Raw genomic sequence first — 21,066 nt, 5'->3', positions numbered from 1 at the left:
TGCAGCCCCAGCTCCCCACCTGGAGCAAACAGCCCGGCCCCGGGGGGCAGAGGAGGGGTGGGGAGAGCCGACCGCACGCTCCCGTAATTAAGAGAGGAGGGGGCGGCGAGAGGACGAGCTTTGGGGAGATCTGAAAGCAAAATCTCGTGCTGGAGGCAGCGAGGAAGGTGAAAGTGGTGCCGGGGGCGGGCAGGGCAGGGGGGAGGTTAAAGCATCGCCTCCTCGGGATCTGAAACATCAAAGCCGCTCTCGCGAATCCAACACCATCTTAAAAGGCTCCTCATTAATCTGTCACCAGCCCCGCTGCGAGAACGGCTCCGAGCAGCTCCAAATCAGCTGGAAGGATTCGTCAGCACAGAGGGGAGAGGTTGGGGAGGAGCCCTCGCAGCGGGGTCCTGCCCGTCCCAGCACACGGAACCCCCCCCGGGGAGCTGCACGGCACCAAAACCTGGAGCCCGACGCGCACCCCGGTGGGACGCACAGGGGAGAGGCGAGGGGAAAACACCTGGGGATGGCTCCGAGCTGCTCCCACCCTCCTGCTGGAGCAGAAAGGGGTGTTTACAAGCTGCTCCCACCCTCCTGCTCCAGCAGAACCGTCTGTTTACAAAGCAGGGAGATGAGAGGCGAGGAGGCTGCAGCCGGCTGGGTGCCTGCGGGGAGGACGGCTCCTCCCCAGCCGCAGCAGCAGGTCCAAAGCCTGTCCCCATCTGTGCCACCCGGCCAGCACAGCACGCTGCCCTTTGCTGCCCTTTGCTGAGGCTGCAGGCTCTGGCCAGCCCTCGTGCAAGGTCTGCGTGCAGCTTGCTGGACCCACGCTGCTGCTCCTTCCCCCCCCCAGCCCAGCACAGGGCACCCCCAGCATCCCCAAAACGCGTGGCCACGTGTACCAACAGCTCCTGCTCTCAGCCAACACCTCCCCGGCACCAAAGCAGGTCTGTGTCACCCCAACTCGGTGACACACTCCTGCAAAAAATAAAATAAAAGCAGCGCTCGCAGGTCAAGGCGCCCTCGTGCAGAGCGCAGAGCCCGGCCGCGCGCGCTACCTGGGGAGCTGGCAGCGAGGCACAACGAGACCGAGGGGGAGAGAAGAAAAAGCAGCTCCACGGTGTTGTTTCTTGGCCACCAGGCTCCGAGACTAAATGGCACATCCTGGGAGATGCCAGGCAGGGATAAGGGGGCAGCAGGGTAAATTTAAGGGATTGCAATCCTAGCCAGGAGCTGATTTAGGGAGAAGTGGCAGCACCTGTGCAGGTGCCCCCCATCTGCTCCTCCTCCAATGCTTAAGCCACCTGATGTGAAAGCACAAATTGATCCCCAGGAGAAAGCTCAAACTTTACTGCAAATGGAGAGGAAAATGCTCTCGAGAGAGCAAAAGTGGTGCCTTAGCTGCTGCCGCCTCACCTGCCGCTCAGCTGTTTGAGCTGTGCTTAGCAGCTCTCCTCTCTCCACAGCAACCCTGCGCTGCTCCGAGCTGCCCGGGCTGAGGCAGGAGCCACGGGCACATTTGGGGTGCTCAGGGGGGACGCGCCAAACGTTTCGGGTCCCCACGGTGCTGGCATCCCCATGGGATGTCCCCTCCTGGTGCCTCCGCAACCACGTCGAGCGCTGCGCCCCCGGCCTGGCACGGCACGTTGGGGTGGCATCGCTCCATCCGTGCTCAAAAGAAAAACGTGGCCAGCCCTCTCCAATGTTTCCAAACCCATCAGGACGGGACCTGAGGCTTTCCCCCTGCTGCTTGGCACCCGCAGAGGTGCACGGATGCTAGCAGAAGGTGGCACACCCCAAGCGAGCCCTCCACAAGGGATGCTTGCTAGAGGAAAGCTCTGGTTGACCCCTCACCAAGACCAGGACCATGCAGGGGCACGGTGGGGCTGAAATTGCTCTCCCTGAGCAACCTCCCGAAAGAATTGCACCTCCTGCACGTGACCCCACACCAAGGGATGCTGTAGAAAGAGCTCCAGCCCCTCCTCACGGATGCTGGAGGAACGAGGAGCAGGGGTGGCACCCTCCAGATCCTCGCCCCGGGGGGTGCAGGAGGGCGCAGCCACCCCGCACTGCACCTGCCCCAACCCCAAAAAAACCACAGCCAGCCCTGGGGGGGGCTGCGGCTGAGCCAACACCGCCCCCGCTCCCCCTGGTGCAGGGAACAGAGGAGCATCAACCAACCCCAGCTACTCCAAAGAGCACCCAACAAACACCCCCAGCACCTTACCAGGCCACCTCTTCGCCCCCCTACCCAAAAAAAAAAATAAAGCCCCCCAGGACCACGAGGCGCATGAGGATGCGCCTCACCTGGCCAGGCAGCGCTTTCCCCATCTCCACCGGGGACCTGAGATTTTTGGGAGCCTGGCATCTGGCTGGGCCGGGCTGCTCATATTTTGGAGCCCCGAGCTAGGAGTTACACCTACGTGCGTTTTTATTTTTCGCTTCAGATGTCTCCACCGGTCCAATTATAGATTAATCACATTTTATCTCGCATCCGTTTCTCCCCCGCCTCCCTCCCCGCCCCCACCGGCGAAGGGAAAGAGAGAAACAAACGGGTTATTAATTGGCTGCAGCTCTCGGCCGGGCTCTTATCTGGGCACATGAAACGAGGGAGGGTGGGGAAGAGGAGGTTGAGGATCCTGCCAGCAGAAGGCAGGGCATTTTAAGCCCGATTTTCAAAGAAAACACAGCTCGTAGGGCGCCGTCCGCTGAGCACATGCTTGGAGCATGGCCTCGGAGAGCGAAACTCCACGAGTGCGGGGATCTGGGGGGCTTTTGGGGGGCTTTGGTGAGCCGTACTGGGCAAGGTCAGCACCTGGAGGACTGCCTGGTGCTGTTAAGAGGGGATGGGAAGGCTGGGGAACTGTGCTCCTGGTGCTGGAAAAGCTGGCGCCGCCGAAATCCCTGCTCCCCAAAGCACACCCCGTGGCGCAGGGCGACTCCTGCCTGCTCAGGTGCCACCTGGAGCCTGCAAAACCCACCCCGACCCCTTCCCCAGCCAGCCCAGGACCTGCTGTGCGCAGGGAATCGCCACGTCCCCATCACCCATGAGGTGGGCATCCCTCCCCACGTGTCCTGCAAGGGGTCTCGGGGCAGGGAAGGATGCGGCTGGCTGCCCGGCCACGTGCGTAAAACCCTATAGGACACCAAGGGGATGAGCACAGCACAACCCCAGAGCTCAGGTCCCTTTCCTGAGCCCCCACGGCCCCAGCAGACGAACCTACAGAGCTGCTGGAGCACCTGGAGCTCCCCACCTCCTCCTCCAGCCCTTCCTCAGCTGCGGGACGGGCTGCTGCAACACGCAAGCAGCAGTGCGAGGAGCGAGGCTGTGCCATCCCTTTTATTCCGTGGGGAAAAAAAACATCCCCGGGGAGGGGGAGGGCGAGGGCAGGGAGCACGGCACCGTCAGCTGCTCTGCACCGGGCACAGAGACTGCAAAATAGATCACTGGGTCACCGAGGCTCCAGGACTTTGCTTCTAGGGGAAGCAAGCTCCAGCGGGCTGAAGGGGGGTACTCACCATCTCGTGGGGTCGGCGGGGTCTGGGTAAAATAGCTATTGGGCTTGTCTGCAAAGAAAAAAAGAATGGGGCAATCAGTAGGGTTAGTGGACACGGCGCCCTCCTCCCCCCAGCCTCGATTCGCAGCTCTACAGAGGGTTTGGGGCTGGGGTTTCATCCCCCCAACGCCCTCCCCGTGCAGGGAGCACCTGCAGCAAGGAGGAAACAGCCCCGGGAGCCCCGTCCCTGCCGCTGCCATCGGAGGAGGAGCCCTGGCAGCAGCTCTCCTCGGTGCCATTTGGCCAGGGCTGCAGCAGAAACCCCGTGGTCCAGCGCCGGGGTCGAGCAAGGACAGCAGCGAGGGGGAGAAACGGGGGGAGAAAGGGGCAGCAGCAGCTGAGACATCCCCTGGATGGGGCCGGAGCAAGGTGGCACAGCCCAGCCCTCTGCTTTTGGGAAAGCAGAGGGGATTTTTGGGGGCAGCTGGCTCCACACACCCTGCCACCCCGTGCCGAAACGCCGCGGAGGGAGCGCTGCGCTCACGGTGCCGACGCCAGGTCGTGGCAGAGGGTGCGCGGCTCCTCACCGACCCGCTTCCCTCCTTACCTCCTGCGCCCTGCTGCGGGCAGGTCTTTTTAAAACCACCCATTTTGCCACTTTTCCATCACGCACAGGCGGGCAGGCAGCGCGCCCCAAAGCTGGAAGATCCCAGCTGGCTGCTGGGGGCTTGCCAGCACCGGGGAGGTCGAAGGCGCCGAGGGCGAGCACCCGCCCGTGCCAGGACGAGGCCACAGCGCAGCACCAGCAGCTGCCAGCAACACGTGGGTGTGCACGACACGTTTGGCCACGCCAGGGAGCGAACCAGCAGCCTAACCACGGGGAAAAAAAGCCCCCCCGTCTCGCCCCGACCTCCTGCTGCTCCTTCCTGCCCTCCCTTGGCCCTGCCCTCCCTCGCGGCCGGGGTGCAGGACACCTACAGTTATTGAGGAAGAGCAGCACGGCAAATCCCAGCGTGGAGGTGGCCAGGAGGATGAGGCAGATGTTGCAGGGGATCATGAAGTACCGCACCACCAGGGAGACCTTGTGCTGGTACAGCCGGTCCCGCTCCAAGGCCCCCGGTGCCATGGGGTACTGGCAAGCCGTCATGCTGGGCCGTCACGCCGCGGGCCAAAGCTCAACCCGCCGGCGACCCATCCAAGGCAGAGCAGCCACCAGGCTCACGCGGACGCCCTCCGGCCCCGATTCTTTGCCAGCTGCAAGCCCCAGGCGTCCCCAGAGGTCCCCATCCTCCAGGAGCAGGAGGGCGAAGAGGCTCGGGCGGCGCTTTCAGCAGCAGGCGGCTGGCCCCACGTTGGCCATCCCGGCTCCGAGCGCGCTCCCGAGGGAGCCCTGTGCCCCCCTGCTCAGCAATCCTCCCCCCTCCAGCCGGGGGGGCGTCGATCCACGGGTGCCGAGGGGCAGCAGCGGGCTGAGCAGCGCCGAGCTGAAGTGCCAAGAGCTCAACTTGCGCTGCCGGGATGGGGACGGGGTGGCACGAGGGAGCTGGGGGGGCACGCCGCGGCACCCCCGCGCACCGCTGCCTGTGAGCGGGGCTGGGAAAGGAGCAGTAGGAGGGGGACCAGCACGGGACCCCCCTCTCCGCCTCCGTGTCCTCCCAACGGGAGGCTCAGCCTCCGGGCTTGCTCTGGGGACGCCGCCGCCGCTCCTCCGGGCGCGATCCGGGCGCCTCCTGCAGCCGCAGCTCCTCGGGGTGGGCGCGCCCGCGATCCCCGACCCCACGGGGAGGGTTTCGGGGGGACCCCAGCAGGCTGCAGCTCCTCTCACGGCGACTGCGAATCCATCCCCGCTGGGCTCTGCTTTCTCACGGAGCAGCCGGCGCTCAGCTCTCCCCCGCCGCCTCGCCAGCTCTCCGGCACCCTCCCAGCCCTCCGGCGAGCAGGAAGGGGCCACCGCCTCGCTGGTCCCCCTCCGGGGGCTGTCACCTCGCTGGCAGGGAGCACGCTGCTTGCTGTCACCTCCCAGGTGGCCGGGGCGAGCCAGCTCCCCTGCTCACACCGCTGTGACATGCCAGTCCGTGGCGGAGAGGTCCCCGTCCCTCACCGAGCCGGGCATCAAGAGAGCACCGAGCGCTGCCGGGGGGAGCAGCGGCCGCCTGTGCCCGGTGTGCGCCGTGACAGCTCGGGGACCCGATCCACGGAGCCAGACAATGAAAGAGCCAGGGGAATTAAAAAAAAAAAAAAAAAAAAAAAAAAACACCAAAAAAAAAGCCAAGTCTGCGTCCCCGCCTGCCCCACGCCCTGAAGTTTCTCCGCCTCGCTCCGCTCCTGCGAGCCCAAGTCCCTCCGGAGAGGAGCAGCCGTCCCTCCCCGGCGCTGTGCCGCCGACAAAGGGGGGATGAGGAAGAAGAGGAGGGCGAGGAGGAAGGACGCCGGGGCTGCTCGCCTCGCCCGTGCCCGCGGTTGAGAGCAGGAGGCTCGAACAAAGGCTGCGGGCAGCGTTCTGCCCCCGTGGTTCCTCGCTGGGCAGGAGCACAAAGGCGGTGGGGAGGACGTGGGGGGACCTCAGCTCGGGTCCTCGCCCCCCGCCACCGCTCCGCGGCCACCTGTGAGCATCCCGCCGCTCGCCCCCCAGGAGATGGAGCGGGGTCCTCCTCGCCCTGCTCCCCAGGGAGAGCACGGGAAGGGGAGAGAAAAAAAATTAAAAAATAAAAAAAAAAAATCCCCCTCCTCCGCCTCTTTCCCCCCACCCCCTTCGCCTTTTCATTCGTGAACTAAAGATGTTGGGAGAGGCGGGGACTGCGCTGTCAAAACTCATTATGCCTCCCCCGGCAGCGCCTCTGCCCCGCGCCCCCCTCCCCGCTCTCTGCCCGACCCCCAGGACGGCGGCGGGACTTGGGCGAAGTGGCCAAAGGAGCAGAGAATAAAAAACGGGGATTGGGAAAAATAAAAAAATAAAAAAATAAAAAAAAAAATCAGGCGTTTTTACGAGGTGTGTTCCAGGGAGGTGGAATTATCCGCGCTGGAATGCTCCGAGATGGATAAAGGGGACCACACGTGGCCAAAATGCTGCCCCCAGGGGCTCAGCCCCACTGTGAGCACCCAGGGGGTTTTTTGGGAACAGCACCAAGCTGTAAGGACCCGGCAGGAGCTGGGACCTGGTGCACACCCTGGGCTCACCAGCTGGGTGGGGTGGAGGAGAGGGAGCACGAGAAAAAGGAGGTGCTGGGACGGGGACGCACGGTCACCGCCTGCCCTGGGCAGGATGCGGCCAGAAAGGGGATGCCGAGGACAGAAACAGGGCTGGAAACCAGAGGGCACGGCCAAGAGGTGCGTTTCTGGAGTCCAGCAATGGGGTAAAAGCAAAAAAAAAAGCAGGGCAGGACAGCCCCCAGCAGCACCAGGTTGCACCCGGAGCGCCGCGACCGTGCTCCTCAGCAAAGGGGCTGAGCTCCTCCACGCAACGCAGCAGCTCTGGATATTACAGAGAAATCCCCCCCCCGGGGATTTCTGGAGCAGCACACAAGGGGCTGAGCCCTTCCCAAAAAAACGGGCAGAGCGCCCTGGCTCTCTTCTCCTGGGTCACCACGCCGCACCCTGAGCTGCTCTCAGCATCCTTCCCGTGCGCACAGGTGCCAAAATCTCCTGCGTTTGCATCCCCCCTGCGTTTTTACCCATAGCAGATCAGCCAAGACAAGGAGCAGACACGAAAACAGCTGAGAGGGTGACAAAGGGGAGACAACATCAGCTGGGAGCTCGTCCCTTTTCCCCCCCCTCCTGCCCAGCTTTCTAACTGAAAGCGTTCGGCACCCGAAGGGCTCCGCGTGGTCACCAAGCAGCCTCTGGAAAGGCTGCTGCTGTTAACGGGGTCATTTCTGGGCTTTCTCGGCGAGGATGTCACAGCTGCTGCCAAAATGCTGCAGGTGGGGCTGGGGAGGGGGCAGGGTCCTGCTGCTCCGAGCCCAGTTTTGGGGCTGCACAGGGCTGGGGGCACGCGGGTTGCCCTGCGCACCCAGAGGATGCTCACCTGCAGCTGGTGGGGCACAACCCTGCGGTTCCTTGGGAAGAGACCACCACCAGGACCCCTTTTATTCCCTTCTCTTCCACGCTTCTCCATCCCAAAAGCCAGCTCCTGACCCAAAAAACCCCAAACCTGGCACTGTTTGGGGCTCGGGCTGACAGCTGTCAGTCCGTCCCTCCCCACCGAAGCCCCCGGCTCCTGCCAGGCTGAGCCCCCACCCGGCTCCCTTCTGGCTAATCCCGTTAGGCAGGGAGCTAATTGGGATTTATCTGACAGCACCCAGTGCCTCCAGGGCCATCTCGCTCTCCCTCCTGGGGAGGAGGAGGAGGAGGGAGCCCGCGGAAGGCGCTCGCTTCTCTCCCTTCCCCGTCCCCTCCTGCAGTTTTCCAGGCTAATTACCGGCATTACGGCGAGCCGGGAGAGGGAGGGGGGAGAAAGTGGGGATTTTAATTATTTCATTTAACACTTGGCAGGACCCGGCTCGGCTCCTGCTGAGCAGAGCTTGGAAATAAAGAGCTTTTAAACCCTGTCAAGGGGAGAAAGGGGAGGGGGGGAGCGGGTCACAGCCCCGCCGGCCACGCTCCGAGCATCCATCTGTGCGCACCCCTCCGTTAACCCGTGCTCCCCCCCCAAAAAAAAAAAGCAGGGAGCCCATCTCTCCTCGAGTATGCAACAGGGAATGGGTTTTATGGAGCCTCTGCGACCTCGCTTACCAATTAAAAACCAAATTAACACGAGGTGTGCCCGCAGAAACCCAAGGGTGGCTCCAGCACCCACGGTGCTGCCCCGAAGCGGGTGCAGAGCAGAGCAGGATGGTCCTGGGAGGGAGGAGACGGGGCTCGGTGCTACAGCCCCCTGACCCTAATTGAGGACAGGGACCTGCCCTGACCCTAATGAAGGACATGGACCTGGGAGCCCCCCCCTGAGCTGCACCCAGCCCCCGGCGCACCACGGGCACCAGCAGCAGGCAGCTCCTCTCGCAGTCTCACACTGCCACCTGCCGCCCTCACCAGCTAAATTCGGGCTGTGGATGGAATAAAGGAGCCCTGGCCAAGCTGGGAACGCTCGCTGCACCCCAATCGATGCGGCAAGGGGGCAGGATGGAGGGGGTGATCCCACAGCAGCACGAGGTGGGGAAGGAAAGGAAGCCTGCTCCACTTGCTGGGGGGCAGACAGCATTGAAACGCTTCTGGAAGCGTCACTCTGCCCCAAATTCCCATCAGCCGGAGGCTGCTGCTGATTTCCCAGGACAGCATCAGCTCCATCCGCCAGGGGAGAGCCCTGCCCGGCTGCTGGAAAGGACCCGGGTGAGCCGAAATCCTCCGGGATGCGACACTGCGTGGGGCAAACGGAAAAATAACCAGGAAAAAAAAAATAATAAAATAAAATAAAATAAAAAAATGGAGAAAGCAAGCTCCAGTGAACAGCCAGGAGGCTAAAATTAGCGGGTAGCGCTGGCACTCTGGTCACCTCCCCGCAGAGGAGCCAGCTGCCACCGAGTGCTTCCAGGCAGCGGGGGACATCCCTTGGCAGCACGGCTGGGGGCACACTTCGGATAGGTTTTTTCACCCCAAAAAAAGCAGCACTGGCTGGATTTTAAAGGAGGAGGGATGCAGGCCCAGCTGCGTGTTGGCTCACACACGGCCTCAGGAGGCTCCGAGTGGATTGGGAAGGCACAGGGAGCCCCCAAACCCCCCAAAGGAGCAGCCCCTTGTCCTCCGAGCAGCACAAATCCCGCTTGGGGGCTTGGGTTTGTGGTGGGCACACACGAGGGGGACCCCAGGAACCCTTTTTCCCCTCTGTTACGCAGGGATAAAAACCAGCAGCACCCAGCCTGCGTGCTGTCAGACACATAGAGCTCTGAGTAACTTTACACCGGGTTGCAAACAGCGAGTAGCACCCAGCCCACTGTGGGGAGCAGGTCCCAGCTATGGGATGAGCAGCGATAGGGGCTGAGCAGCAGCGTGCAGTGGCTGCGAGCATCCCACAGCTCTGAGAACCAGCAGGGGATGCTGTCGGCTTGGCTAGCATCTCTCCTCACCGCTCCGCACCCAGAGAGGCGCAGGGTGCAGGCGGCTTGCAGGAAAACTTTTTGTGTCCCCTCGGTGCCTTTTACAACAAGGGGCACGTTGCCAAGCGAGCCCCCAAACGCACACCTCCGGCTCTGCACGGCACAGCCCACACATCACACGTAACCAGGGGCAGAGAACGGGGAGAAAAAGGAGCAGAAAAAACTTAAAACCCTTCCTCGGTGCCCCCCACCAAGGCTGAGCTGCTCACGTCCCTGCCACCCCACGTCCCACCCCAACGCCGCGCGGCTCCGTGCGCCCGGCAGGCTCGGGCACGCAGCAAGCAGGCTGCTGGCCCCATCCACGTCCCCAGAGCCTTCCTCCCACCCTCTCAGCCCCAAAACAACACAGCCGGCCTCCAGGCCACGAGGAGGTCGGCGTTCCCAGCCCCAGGGATCCCCGGGAGCAGGCACCCACGCCGCGGCACGCAGCCACGCCGCACGCCCTGCGCTCCGCTCCCAGCTCCTGGGGCACCAGGAGCCAAAGGATCGGCTTTCCTTTCCCCCAGCCGACCCGGGAAGGTGGTGACGGTGAGAAGAGATGGAGCAGGGCATGAGAGAAGCGCTAGGTGAGCGGTGGCCGTGCTTAGATCACAGTTTCGCAGCCCTTGGGGACGCAGCGTTTGCTTTTGGCGAGGTCAGCGGCAAGCCAATGGAGCCCAGGGAACAACATCGGGCTGGGCAAGGGGGTAGGAAGGGGTAGGAAGGCTTCGGGGGCAAGGCTTCAGCTCCTCAAACTGTGATCTAAAAGCAATAGCTCCCTCCGGGGTGAGCGCCCACCCTCCCCAGAAGGGTTCCTATTGCTCCGGCACATCCCGCGGGGATGGAAACATGAGAGGCACTAGCCGGTGAGTTTGATGGTGGATGGAAAAAAAAAATAAATGGGATTTTTATTTTTTTTTTAGCGTGACACACCACCACTTACCAGCGAGAAGCTTCCTATGTTCTTTAGAAAGCAGGGGGAGGAGAAAAAGGAGAGAACACAGCGGTTAGAACAGGACAACAGGCAGCCGCCCGACGCTCTCCAGCCCCCCCGGGTCCCCTTCTCCAGCTCCAACCCGCACACCCCTGCCAGGGGGTCCCCGTCCCCATGCAAACAACAAGAAAACCCTCTGCCCTGGCCAAAACCCCTCTGTTCTGTCCCTTGATCCATGGGGAATGCTACAAAGGCAGCTAGAGGACGCCCTGCAGAAGGTAGCGAGCCCCCAAAGCCAGCGAGCATCAACCCGTGCGTGCTGTCAGCGTCAGATTTTTCCGAAACCAGGCTCCTGCTTTGGAAACTTTCAGCCTGGAGCGAGCCACAGCCACGCCAGCTGCCCCATGCCTGCCCCTACCGAGGCTCATTTGCTTCTCATGGGGCTGGAAGGAGCTCATCCTTCAGCAGCTCGATGCCTCCTGCCCAAATGCATCACACCTGAGCCTCAGCTGCTCGTTGAAGGCCAGGAAACCAAAGCACAAGACAAAACAAGGTCCCAAACATGGCGAAAAAAAAAACAAATCAGAGAATATCCCAAGCTGGAAGGGACCCACAAGGATCAGAGCAGGGCAAGGTCTGGAGGTCGTGGTGCTTTGCTCAGCCCAGGCTCTCATCGCCTGCTGGATAAGGATGCAGAGCCCCAGAGGGAGCATAGCTGGGATGCAGGGGATGGAGGTGGCATCCCCAAGAGGAGGAAAAAATGAAAATATTGGGGCACAGAGCAAATAATAGCGAGGATGGGGCTGGAGCAGAGCCTCGCTCACCGCCTGATACCCGACCTGAGGGGCGCAGAGCCCTCCCCAAAGCTCCGCCGGCAGCAGCAGCTCCCACAATGGGCTGTGGGACATGGGTAACGTGACCCTGCGAGGAGCCCTGACGGCTCGCCGAGGCGCTGGAGGGGAAAACAAAGTGAGCATTGAGGGCTGGGGACGGCCCCGTGCCAAGGAAGTGACGTGCAGCCTTCTCCGCTGGCAACGGGGAGCCCGCTCGGCTCCCAGCCGCTGGGAGATGCGGGGAAGAAAGGAAGAGGGGAAAAAAAAAAAAAAAAAAAAAAGCTTAAAAATATCCCAGCGCGGCGCGGTTATTTTGGGATTTTCATTTATTATTTAAAAAAGAAAAAAAAAAAAAGGCAGAAATGAGAGCCGAGGCCCCACGGCCAGCTCTGGTGTGGATGGGGACGGGCTGCGCCTGGCGGGGGATGCTGCAGAGCTGGCTGCCTGCTGCGTTTTAGGGGATCCAGCCCTTGCCGTGGGGAAGGAGAGGGGTGCCCGGTGTGGAAGATGTGCAGCCACCGCAGGGAAAAGTGCTGCACGTCCTGGGGAATCTCTTCTGTCGAGCAGGGAAGCTTCGCAGCACCAGGACCGGAGGCGCAAGGGATGCTCCAGAGCTGCGGCTACACAAACCAGCAGCCGGCATCAGGAAGGGGACAGGGAGCTGATTTTACTGTATATTAAATGACCCCAAAAGGATGGGAGGGCGGCAGGGCTCTGCGCCAAGGTCAGGCACTTGCCTCTGGAAGGTTTTCCCGGCCAGAAAGGCGCTGGGAGCAGGGGCACGCAGCCGAGTCCTGCAGAAAAGCTCCACCGAGGGGGAATGGCACGTTCGGGGAGCGTGGCACCGAGCAGAGGCACCTCTCCAGGACAAGCCACCCCACACAGCTCCTGCAGGGCGGGCAGAGCTACCGAATACCAGCTCGGTTCGGGGATGCCCATCCAGACCATTTCCTCACCATCCCAAACACGTGGATGGGCCCCAAAGGCTCGGCGAGGGCAGCGTGGTGCTGGTGTCCCCCCCCCCCAGGCACCCAGCCAGGAGCAGACACAACATTTGAGCCCCAGGACCAAAAGCCACCGAGGCTGGGGGGCAGCAGCTCGCCTCCAGCTCCTGCCCTGGCCCCACGCAGGACCTCCACGTGCTGGCCCTTCCCCTCCATCCCCTGCAAACTTTTTTGGCACAGGGTTTCGGCACCGCCGCACCCCCACGTGCAGCCAGACCGCTCTGCCCTTCAGCTGAGCGCATGGGGAGATGCTCGGGGGCTCACCAAGGGGATGTCCTCGGGAAAAACCCTGCACCTGAAGCGCAGCTGACCCTGCAGAAGGACCCCCAAGTTGAATAAGGACTCAACCCCGGGGCTCTGCCCACGGCAGAGGGGTTTTTGGGTGCCCCTTCCTTCACCCTAAGCGCCCTGTGTGCCCGGGAATGGCGAGGGGGGGCACGGATATCGCTGGGGAGAGCCAAGTCCCACCACCTGCAGGTGGCAGGGAGCGGGGCTGGAGGGATCCTCCCAGCCAGGAGGGACCTGCAGATCCCAAGAAAGCGAGGCGGTGATGTTTGCTTTGCGCCCCGATAAGGCCGCCGGGGAGCCCCGCGTCGCGCCGCCTCATTCCCAAGGAAACCAGCCAAGGGTTCCCACGCCACCTTCCCGCTGTTCAGCGCATAAAAGCAACACAGACTTCCTGAAATCCCTCTCTCCCTGACCCTCCCTACTGTTCCTCTGTATCCTGCTCCAAGGCCGCGCTCTGCGCCGAGATAACAAGGCACTTGGCTGCCAAAACCAGCAGCCAGAGGGGCCCCGGATCCCCACAAATCTGCATGCGAACAAAGACCCGATTTGAATGGTCAGTAAGTGGAGATGAAGCCCTTTCACTTGGGTTTTCCCCATCCCTGTAAGGCCGGCGTGGGAGCTCTGGAGGAGCTCCTGGTGCCCAGGTCCCACGGAGAGGCGGCAGCAGCCCCGGGGCAGGGACACGGCAGGAGAGGTGCCACCGGTGGAGCGAACAGCAAGGACAGTTTCCATCGGTTGCACATCAAATCCCTACACAAAGGAATGAAACCCAAGCAAGCTCGTGCTCAAAAAATAAAATAAAATTTATCTTTGGTGTTTTTGTTTTTGGTTAATGCAGAAATTTCCCTAAGTCTGGGGCATCCAGCTGGCCTCGCTCTTGGAAATTACACACTAATTAAACACATGACGCTCTCCCTCTCAAAAAAAAAAAGAAAAAACACCCAACATATCAATCAATTGGCATGCGATCAGCAGCCAATAACTGCTGCTGCTGCTGCGATTCGGCCTCCCTGGAGAGGTGTGTTAATTGCCTCGGTTAATTGTCTCCCCTCGGATGGGGACTAACGAGGTGCCCAAGTGGCACCTTGGGAGGAGGGTGCTGCGGGGAGGGGAGGCGGCGGGGATTTTCCCACCTTCCTCCGCTGCCGAGCTGGAAGAACAGTCCCCAAAACAGAGCCAGAATTGAAACCAGCTGTGTAGGAAGTGTCTCATTAGCAGTAATTGCTTTGCGAGGATTTGAGGTTTCCCCTCCGTGCCGCCACCAAACACACTTTTAAGGAGCTGCCGCGCGCCGGGCACTGGGACGCGCTGGTGGGGGGAGGAAAGGAAAAGGAATTAAAAAAAAAAAAAACCCGAGGGCAGAGCCTCGATTACACTAATATTTTTATTGAAGCCAGGGAAAGTTTACTCAGGCCGGGCTGGCGGCAGAGGATCGCTGCTGCAGCGGATTAGGCTGAAAAAACTGAGCATCACAACCCCTGCTCGGCACAGCCGAGGGTTCCCGCGGCAGCCTCCTGATGAGGAGCCGGCCAGGACCTTCTTCATCCCTTACCCAACCATCCCCGTGCCTAAATCTATCCCTGGAGTGATTTTTCCCTGGATGGCAGGGCCGAACACACAGCAAAACAAAGGCAAAGGAGGTAATGAAGCTCCATCGGGACCTCGCACCGGAGCGCAGAGCTGCTTCTGCTCCCTGTGGTGGGGTAGGAGACCCAAGGGGTGAGGCACCCCGCTCCCAGCCCCTTCCCTCTCTAACCCCACAACAAAACCACCCCGCCAGCTGCATCCCAGCGAGAACAAGCCACGAGGACACGAAGCTGCGCAGAGGATGCCACGCATCCGACAAACCAGCAGCGAGGCGTTTGGGGAACGGATGGGGGGCACCCGCCCCGTCCCAGCACCCTGACCCTACAATCCCAAGCAGGGGAGGCTCAGCGGGAACACCTCGCTGCAGGACTCCTCTTCCTCCTTTTCCAGCCCGTGCAAGACAAAGGACCTGCTCTTTGCTGGAGAGAAAAAGAGAAGCAAACATCCCTCGGGCGTTCGAGTACCAAAGGAGCAGTGGGCACCCCGGATTTCGGGTGAGGCGAGCGCGGCGAGGAGGCTGTAAATCTCCCTTCGTCCTCGGGCTCCTTTCTGCAGCCCCCTCAGCCTGCCCTAGCCCCTCTCCCCTCCCGGCTCCAGCAGAGCTCGCATCGCCTAAGACAATAGCTGCTTATGTTCTGAAGCAGGGCTGCTTTCTGGGAAGGGAGCCAGGCCTGGCAGCTCTCAGCAGCGGGGAATAAAAGCCCCGTTTGTGCTGCGCAGCCCCTGCGCACCAGTGGGGCACCCTCGGAGGGAGGCAAGGCAGCAGCCTGCTGGGGATCGGAAACAGGAACGCAGACAGACGCCCTGGGCCGTGCGAGAGGAGCGAGGGAGAAAGGCGTGAGGATGGGGATGGAAAAGAAAAAAAGCCGCTTGTTCAAAGCGCCGGCGGCACCGCGGGCACAGCTGCTCGGCATCCCCTGCGCCACGAGAGCAGCGCACGGGGCGCCGAGGATGCTCTGGGCATCGGGGAACCCAAAGCAGTGCGCCCACCAGAGCGTGAGGTGCACCAGCAGGACCCCTTTGGGGACGGGGAGCCGGGGACCCCCTTTGGGGATGGAGAACCGGGGAGCCCCTTTGGGGATGGGGAGCCAGGGATCCCCTTTTGGGATCTGTTTGGCTGCACGGGGCCATCCGTGCAGAGGGATTTTGGCTGGATAGGGTGGAAAAAGCCCCCCTCCATGGCACAGAGCATCACAGCCACCAGCCCTCCACCCCACGAGCTCCCCAGCGGGTGCGATGCCCACCACGGCCCCGGCAGCCCAGCACCGTGCCCCACGGGGGGGTTTTATGGCTCCACCAAGCCCTAGGCAGTACAGAATTCATCCTCCTCCTCCCCTGCACTGCTGTCAGGTGCAATAAGTGACACCAGCAGCTTTAAAACATCCGCGGCTCACCGCGGTGGAACAAAACGCAAATCAATTAATCTGAAAAAATATATATCAAACTGGCCTCTTATTTCCAACCCCCCCACCTGCCTTTTTATTTTTTTTTTTTCTCTCTTCCTGAAGCTTTAAAGTTGCTTTTCGGCTGTCCTGAATAATTGAAGTTAACATGAAAATTTAAAGTCTTTCAAGATTTCATTAAAATTCATTCCCTTTCCCTTCGGAGAATTGTCATTGCCAGAGCCCCGCGTAGGGCAGACAGCAGAGGCAGCTGCCTCCATTCACAGTAGTTAACTCTGTTCTCCCTGGCTGAAGAAAACTCACTCCTAATCGTTTAATAGAGACCCCCAAATAACATCCCTTCGCTGCTCCCTCCCGATTCGGGCACAAATCCTGCATCAACCCTCTCTCCTCCAGCTGCTTTGGGCTCAATTTTTCCGCTCCCAGCCCAGCACCCCACAGGAGCAGAGCGAAACCAGCTCGAACCATTAACCCCAGCCCAGCTCCTTCGTAGCAGGGACTGTCACGTCGAGTTAGGCACGGAGAAAGCGACCCCAGAGCCCGAGACGAGGAGCAGCACTTGCAGAAAAATGTATTTTTTAAGTGGCAAGAGTGCCGTTTGCTCTTCAAAAAGGCCCCTCCTGAGAACGCCTTGCGCTGCAGCAGGGGTGGCCCTTGGGTAGGCCATCAGACAGCCTAAACCACAGCTGGGGAGAGCAGCAGAGACGAGATAAAATAAAAATAAAGAGGCTTTATGCCAAGGATATTCCACCTGTAGGGTTTTTCTTCTGCTGGATTTTTTTTTTTTTTGCTGTTTTCTGCCGGCGCTGCTCCCAGTTTGGGGTTACGACCGCCGGCGCTCTCCCAGTTTCCCCCCACTTGACCGCCTGACCCTGAGGATTTTCAGCAGCTTCTGTAAATCCTATTGATTTTTTTTTTTCCAAACCCACATGGATTTGGCTTCTGGGAGGGAACTGGCCATTAACCTCGTGCTTTCCTCCAGCCCTGAGCCACCCCCTTCCTCCCCTTGGCACCCATCCCCGCTCCCAGCTCACGGCCCCAGTGCCCCCAGCAGCTCCTCTCCTCTGCCAAGCCCAGGGGGCTCCGCATCATTTCTGCCCGTGGGAGGGCCACGAAGACCAGCTGGGGCCTTCTTCTGGGGTCCTGCAGCATTTTTGGGAAGGCCACCATATATACACAGCTATAAAAAATAAAAATTCCTGGTTTTGTATCTCCTATTAAGGTGAACGGAGAGGAAAGGTTCGGCGCATCCACACGGGTGTGGGTCCCAGCCATGCAGTGGGAACGTGGGAGCACCAGGAGGAGCCAGCCCTGTCACCCTACAGGGATGGAAATCATCGCCACCAACTGGTGCAACTGGAACTGATGGACAACCCCCCCCCCAAAAACCTCCACAAACCCCAAATTTCCCATTCACGCTCCTCCAACGACAAGAAAAAAATGGATAAAGGGTTTTTGTATTTTTTTTTTTTTAGGGGCAGGGGACAAACCCTCCCCGTGCTGCTCAGCCCGCCACCTGCACAGGAGAGCTTTCCACGCCGGGAAAACCCTTGGGGCAAAACGCCCACCGCTGGGCTAGCTGCTGCCCAGAACAGGCTGCTCCGAGGAACAAACCTCCCACGCGCCCGTGCTGGGAGCGCACGTTCCCGTCACACAAAGCATCCTTGTGTGTCCCGGCTCCCCCCTCTGCCCAACCCCGCGGCTCAAGAAGGGAGAGAAACGCTGCTCTTACCTAGTAATGAATAATCCAGAAGCCGCAGGGGGAGAGGACAGCACATGCAAGAGAAAAAAGAGCAAAAGCAGTTGGTGAGACCGCGGCAAAGCGCCCCGTAGGATCACCACAAGGAGCCGGGCTGCTGTGCTCCTCCCTTGGGATGAGGGTTGGTTCTGGCTCCCTCCTCGCCCCCAAAGCTCCCAGCAGCCAAATTCATTGCTGGGCTGATCCTGCTCCTTGCCAGGCTGCTGGCAAGGGTCTGAGTGCCTGCCTTTCCCCGCCGAGGGGAGATGCCCAAGCAGAGCAGGAAAGGGATGCCCAGAACACCCGTGGAAATAACGGATCTGGTGGCAGGAGGAGGCGTGGTGGCCCTGCAGCGTGGAAAAGGGTCACACACCTCAAGGGAAAAGGACCCATCTGCCCAAAAAACATCCAAATTAAATTTATCTGGGGCTCTCCAGGATGGAGCAGCATCGCCAAGGGTGCAGGACACGGCGCCAAGAGGGCGCACAGGGCGAGGAGGCGCTCACCATCCTCGTCCTTCTCCAACTTCTTTGAACTGTTGGCTCCTCTCTCACCACATTTCCACAAGCCCCGGAGCTCCGTGCTGGAGCCAGGCACCCTGCAGCTCAGCAGGCAGGGCCTGACACGGGGACTTGGCAGGCAGGAGGAACCAGCGAGCAGACAGGCAGCCTCCCCTGCCCTGCCGATGTGCCCCAAAATTCGCCGAGGGGGAAGCGCAATTACGGCAACGGGGATCGGGTGCACAAAGCTCGGGGGATCTGAGGGTGGATCAGCCCCACAACCAGCTGGAGGAGCTGGAAGCCAGAAATCGGCTCTGGCCCATGCCGCAGCAGCCTCATTTCCTAATGGCATGCTTTAATCTCCTAATTGGGCTGCAGCAATGCGCCCAGCGTGGGGACGGGGCCGTGCAGCTGAAGTCACCTGGATGGCTCGGACAGAGCTGGGCGAGCAGCCAGGGCTGGAAAAGCCCCAAAAGCTCCAGCAGCGCTCAGGGTGTCCCAGCCCTCCCTCTAGTGCTCCCCAGAGACTGCTTGGCTTAAACCAGGGCAGAAACCACGGTGAGGAACCAGAGGGGCTGCTCTGAGGATGCTCCGAGATGTCTCACCACAGGGACGGCCGGGCACCAAATTTCAGAGCAGGGCACGGCACAGATTTGAGGCACAAGCAGAAATGAAGGGGTTTGGGAGCAGCAGGCGAGCAGAAAGAGGAGCCCATGCCCCCAGCACGTACCCTGGCTCCTCTCCGTGGAGGACACGGGCACTTCTCCCAGCCCAAAGGGCAGCGAGAGCCCGGCAGAGCCGGGGAGCAAGGCAGCTGCTGCCACTGCTCCAGCCCGCCAGGGTTGCCAAGGCGGCTGGCTCTGTATACGCAGCAACAAGCTTTGAAGTCAGGGCAGAGGAATGTGCCCCCGTGCCGCCCCGCCAGGGCAGGGCACGCAGCCACCGCCGCGTCCCCGAGGGGCTCCGGAGCCGGGGTCTGCACAGGGCGCACCAGGAGCAGCGAGCTGGCGCCCCAAAGCATCACAAACTGGGGCTCCTGCCTCCCTGTAGCAGCTTTTGGGAGCTGGAGGATGCTGCCCAGTGGGCTGGCAGGACTCCACGGCTTGCTCAGCACCAGGTAATTCCCTCGTTTCTCCCCCTTCTCCAGCCTCTTCTCGTTTTCAGCCGCCCCGCCGGCCCCTTGCTGGGGGAGGCAGCCCCCCGTGCACATCCCTGCGTTGCTGCCCGCTGTCCCACGCTCCGCCTGAGCGAACTTCCAGCGGGTTTCAAGTGTGGATTCCCACGTAGGCAGCGTTCTGCCTGCAAACAATTATTCCTGGGTTTGGACACCCCCGGAGCGCGGTCCCACCATCTGTCTGAGCAGGGCTGCCGTTAGCTGGGGCTGCAGAGCTGGCACCGGCCCGAAGCCAACCCCAAACCCCCGCAGGGCACTCAGGAGTCGAATCCTAAGCCTGTCCCTCCGACCCAAACCCCACGACGCGGAGCAAATCGATTCCCACCCCGAACCCGAACGCGAGCGGCATCCAGCGCGACGCCCACGAGCCCTCGAAGCGCTCGGTGGCACGGCGGCCAGCCTCCAGCCCCGCTCCCCAGCCGAAATGCAGCGTGTTAAAATGTTAAGCCGGGCGAGATTTCCTGCCAAGGGAAAGCCTTTCATCTCGGGCAGGCTTCGAGCGAGTGCCAGCTCCTTTCAACCCCGGTCCCGTAGAAATATCGGGGCCGGGTTGGCCCCGCGGAGGAGCGTGGCAGCGAGGGCATCACAGGGCAGGGCCCCGGCCACCACGGCTGCTGGAGGGAAAAGCCCCCGGGGAAAGCAGGGCAAAAGGTGCCTGGGATATGTGTGAAGAGGCACCAGACCCTGCTGGGGAAGCAGGAGCTGCTGTATCTGCTCCTTTTCGGGTGGACGCAGGGTCCCCAGGGGCTGCGCTCGCTGCTCGGGGTCACGGGGTGGAGGCTCCAGCCCACGCTGCTGCTTCCCTTCATCCGCCAGCACAAGGCTGAGGATTTCTGGGGATTTTTCCAAGGGTTCCCACGCTTCTGCTGGGACGTCAAACATCCGGGTCAGGGGGGGAGAGTTCGTCACACTCCTAACGAGGCTTTGCTAATGAACCGAGAGCAAAACGCGCGAGGCGCACGAGCAGCAAGGTGCAAACGGCCAGAGGTGGTGCCCAGCCCTGGCGAGGGGACGGTGCTGGGATGGGTGATGCTGACACCTTTTAGGGTTCCTAACGCCATCCATCACCTCGGCACGGGCAGATTCTGCCTCCAGCCCTGCCCCAGCACCCACAGAACCAGGGGATGGCACCAAAAGCATCGCCCGCAGCCCCGCGGGGAGCCCGGCTGCCCTTCCACCAGGCCCTGGTGGAGTTCAGGAGAGACTCCCTCGGGAAAAGAAAGTGCAAGTCCAGCTGGCCAGGAGCCTCCTGGGGCTGTCTGGGAGAAATTATCAGTCTAGGAAAACAATTCCAGCCCGGGTTGCTTCAGATCCCCTCCCCGTTCCTGGGCTTGGGAACTGGGTCCCAGCCAGCAGCCCTGCGCTCAGCAGGCGAGGTTTCTCAGGAGCCAGAAGAGCATGAAGCACATCAGCTGGTGCGGGCAGGCAGCTCGGGACCAAAGCAGGCTTTCGGGGGAGCAAAGCAAACTCTGCACCACGTCACAGCACCGGGGCAGCTGCCCTGAGCCTCGCCAGACCTCCCAAGGAAAGCCTTTATCCTTCGCCGGTGTGAGCAATCCCAGCCAGGCTCCTTTGCCAGGTAAAAGCTGCGTCTGCTGGCACATCTGAGCTGTTCCTAACCCTTCCCAGCATCGCTTCTGCCTGGAAGGGAAGGGTCTCATCCTTCCTGACCTCGTCTCTTTGGGTATTTCCCAGCGGGGTGCAGCAGCACGAGCAAGCACCGGAGATCTGAGCCTGCCGAGGGGCCAAACGCCCTGCAAAAAGAGACTGGGACACAGCAGGGAGGGATGAGGTGGGGAAGGCAGCTCCTTTCCCCCAGGAACGGGAATTCAGCGTGCTTGAGGAAGGGAAAAAACAAAATAAAAATTGAGTTAATCTGAAAAGCAAAACCTCACGGCGCGAGCAGCCTGGCGGCTGGCTTCCAGGCTGAAGGGATGCGCTTGAGGAAAGCAAGCTGTGTCCATCCCAGGCAGCCTGGCGTGGCCTCCCAGCCGGATCTCACAGCACCGACCTTCGCAGCGCCCTTCCTTGCCAGAAAATATTCAGGCTTCCCAG

General features: G+C 61.3%; 1 protein-coding gene across 3 annotated transcripts in view; it reads right to left on the bottom strand.

The window, feature by feature from the left end:
• Positions 1-21,066, bottom strand: part of AGRN (agrin) — a gene marked incomplete at its 5' end in the record, with an annotated part of 73,244 nt that overhangs the window by 33,278 nt on the left and 18,900 nt on the right. For 2 of the 3 annotated variants that reach the window (XM_082776865.1, XM_082776866.1), the window contains 2 exons: positions 3,505-3,552; positions 10,494-10,514. In XM_082776865.1, coding sequence (XP_082632991.1) covers positions 3,505-3,552; positions 10,494-10,514 — 69 coding nt within the window. The remainder of the gene's footprint in view (positions 1-3,504; positions 3,553-10,493; positions 10,515-21,066) is intronic. The other variant, XM_082776867.1, reaches the window with a different exon arrangement.

This window comes from Aythya marila, assembly GCF_965140915.1.
Source record: "Aythya marila genome assembly, chromosome: 21".
Classification (NCBI taxonomy): Eukaryota; Metazoa; Chordata; class Aves; order Anseriformes; family Anatidae; genus Aythya; species Aythya marila.
Note: the sequence above shows the minus strand (reverse complement) of the source record. Positions and strands in the feature narration are given on the sequence as shown.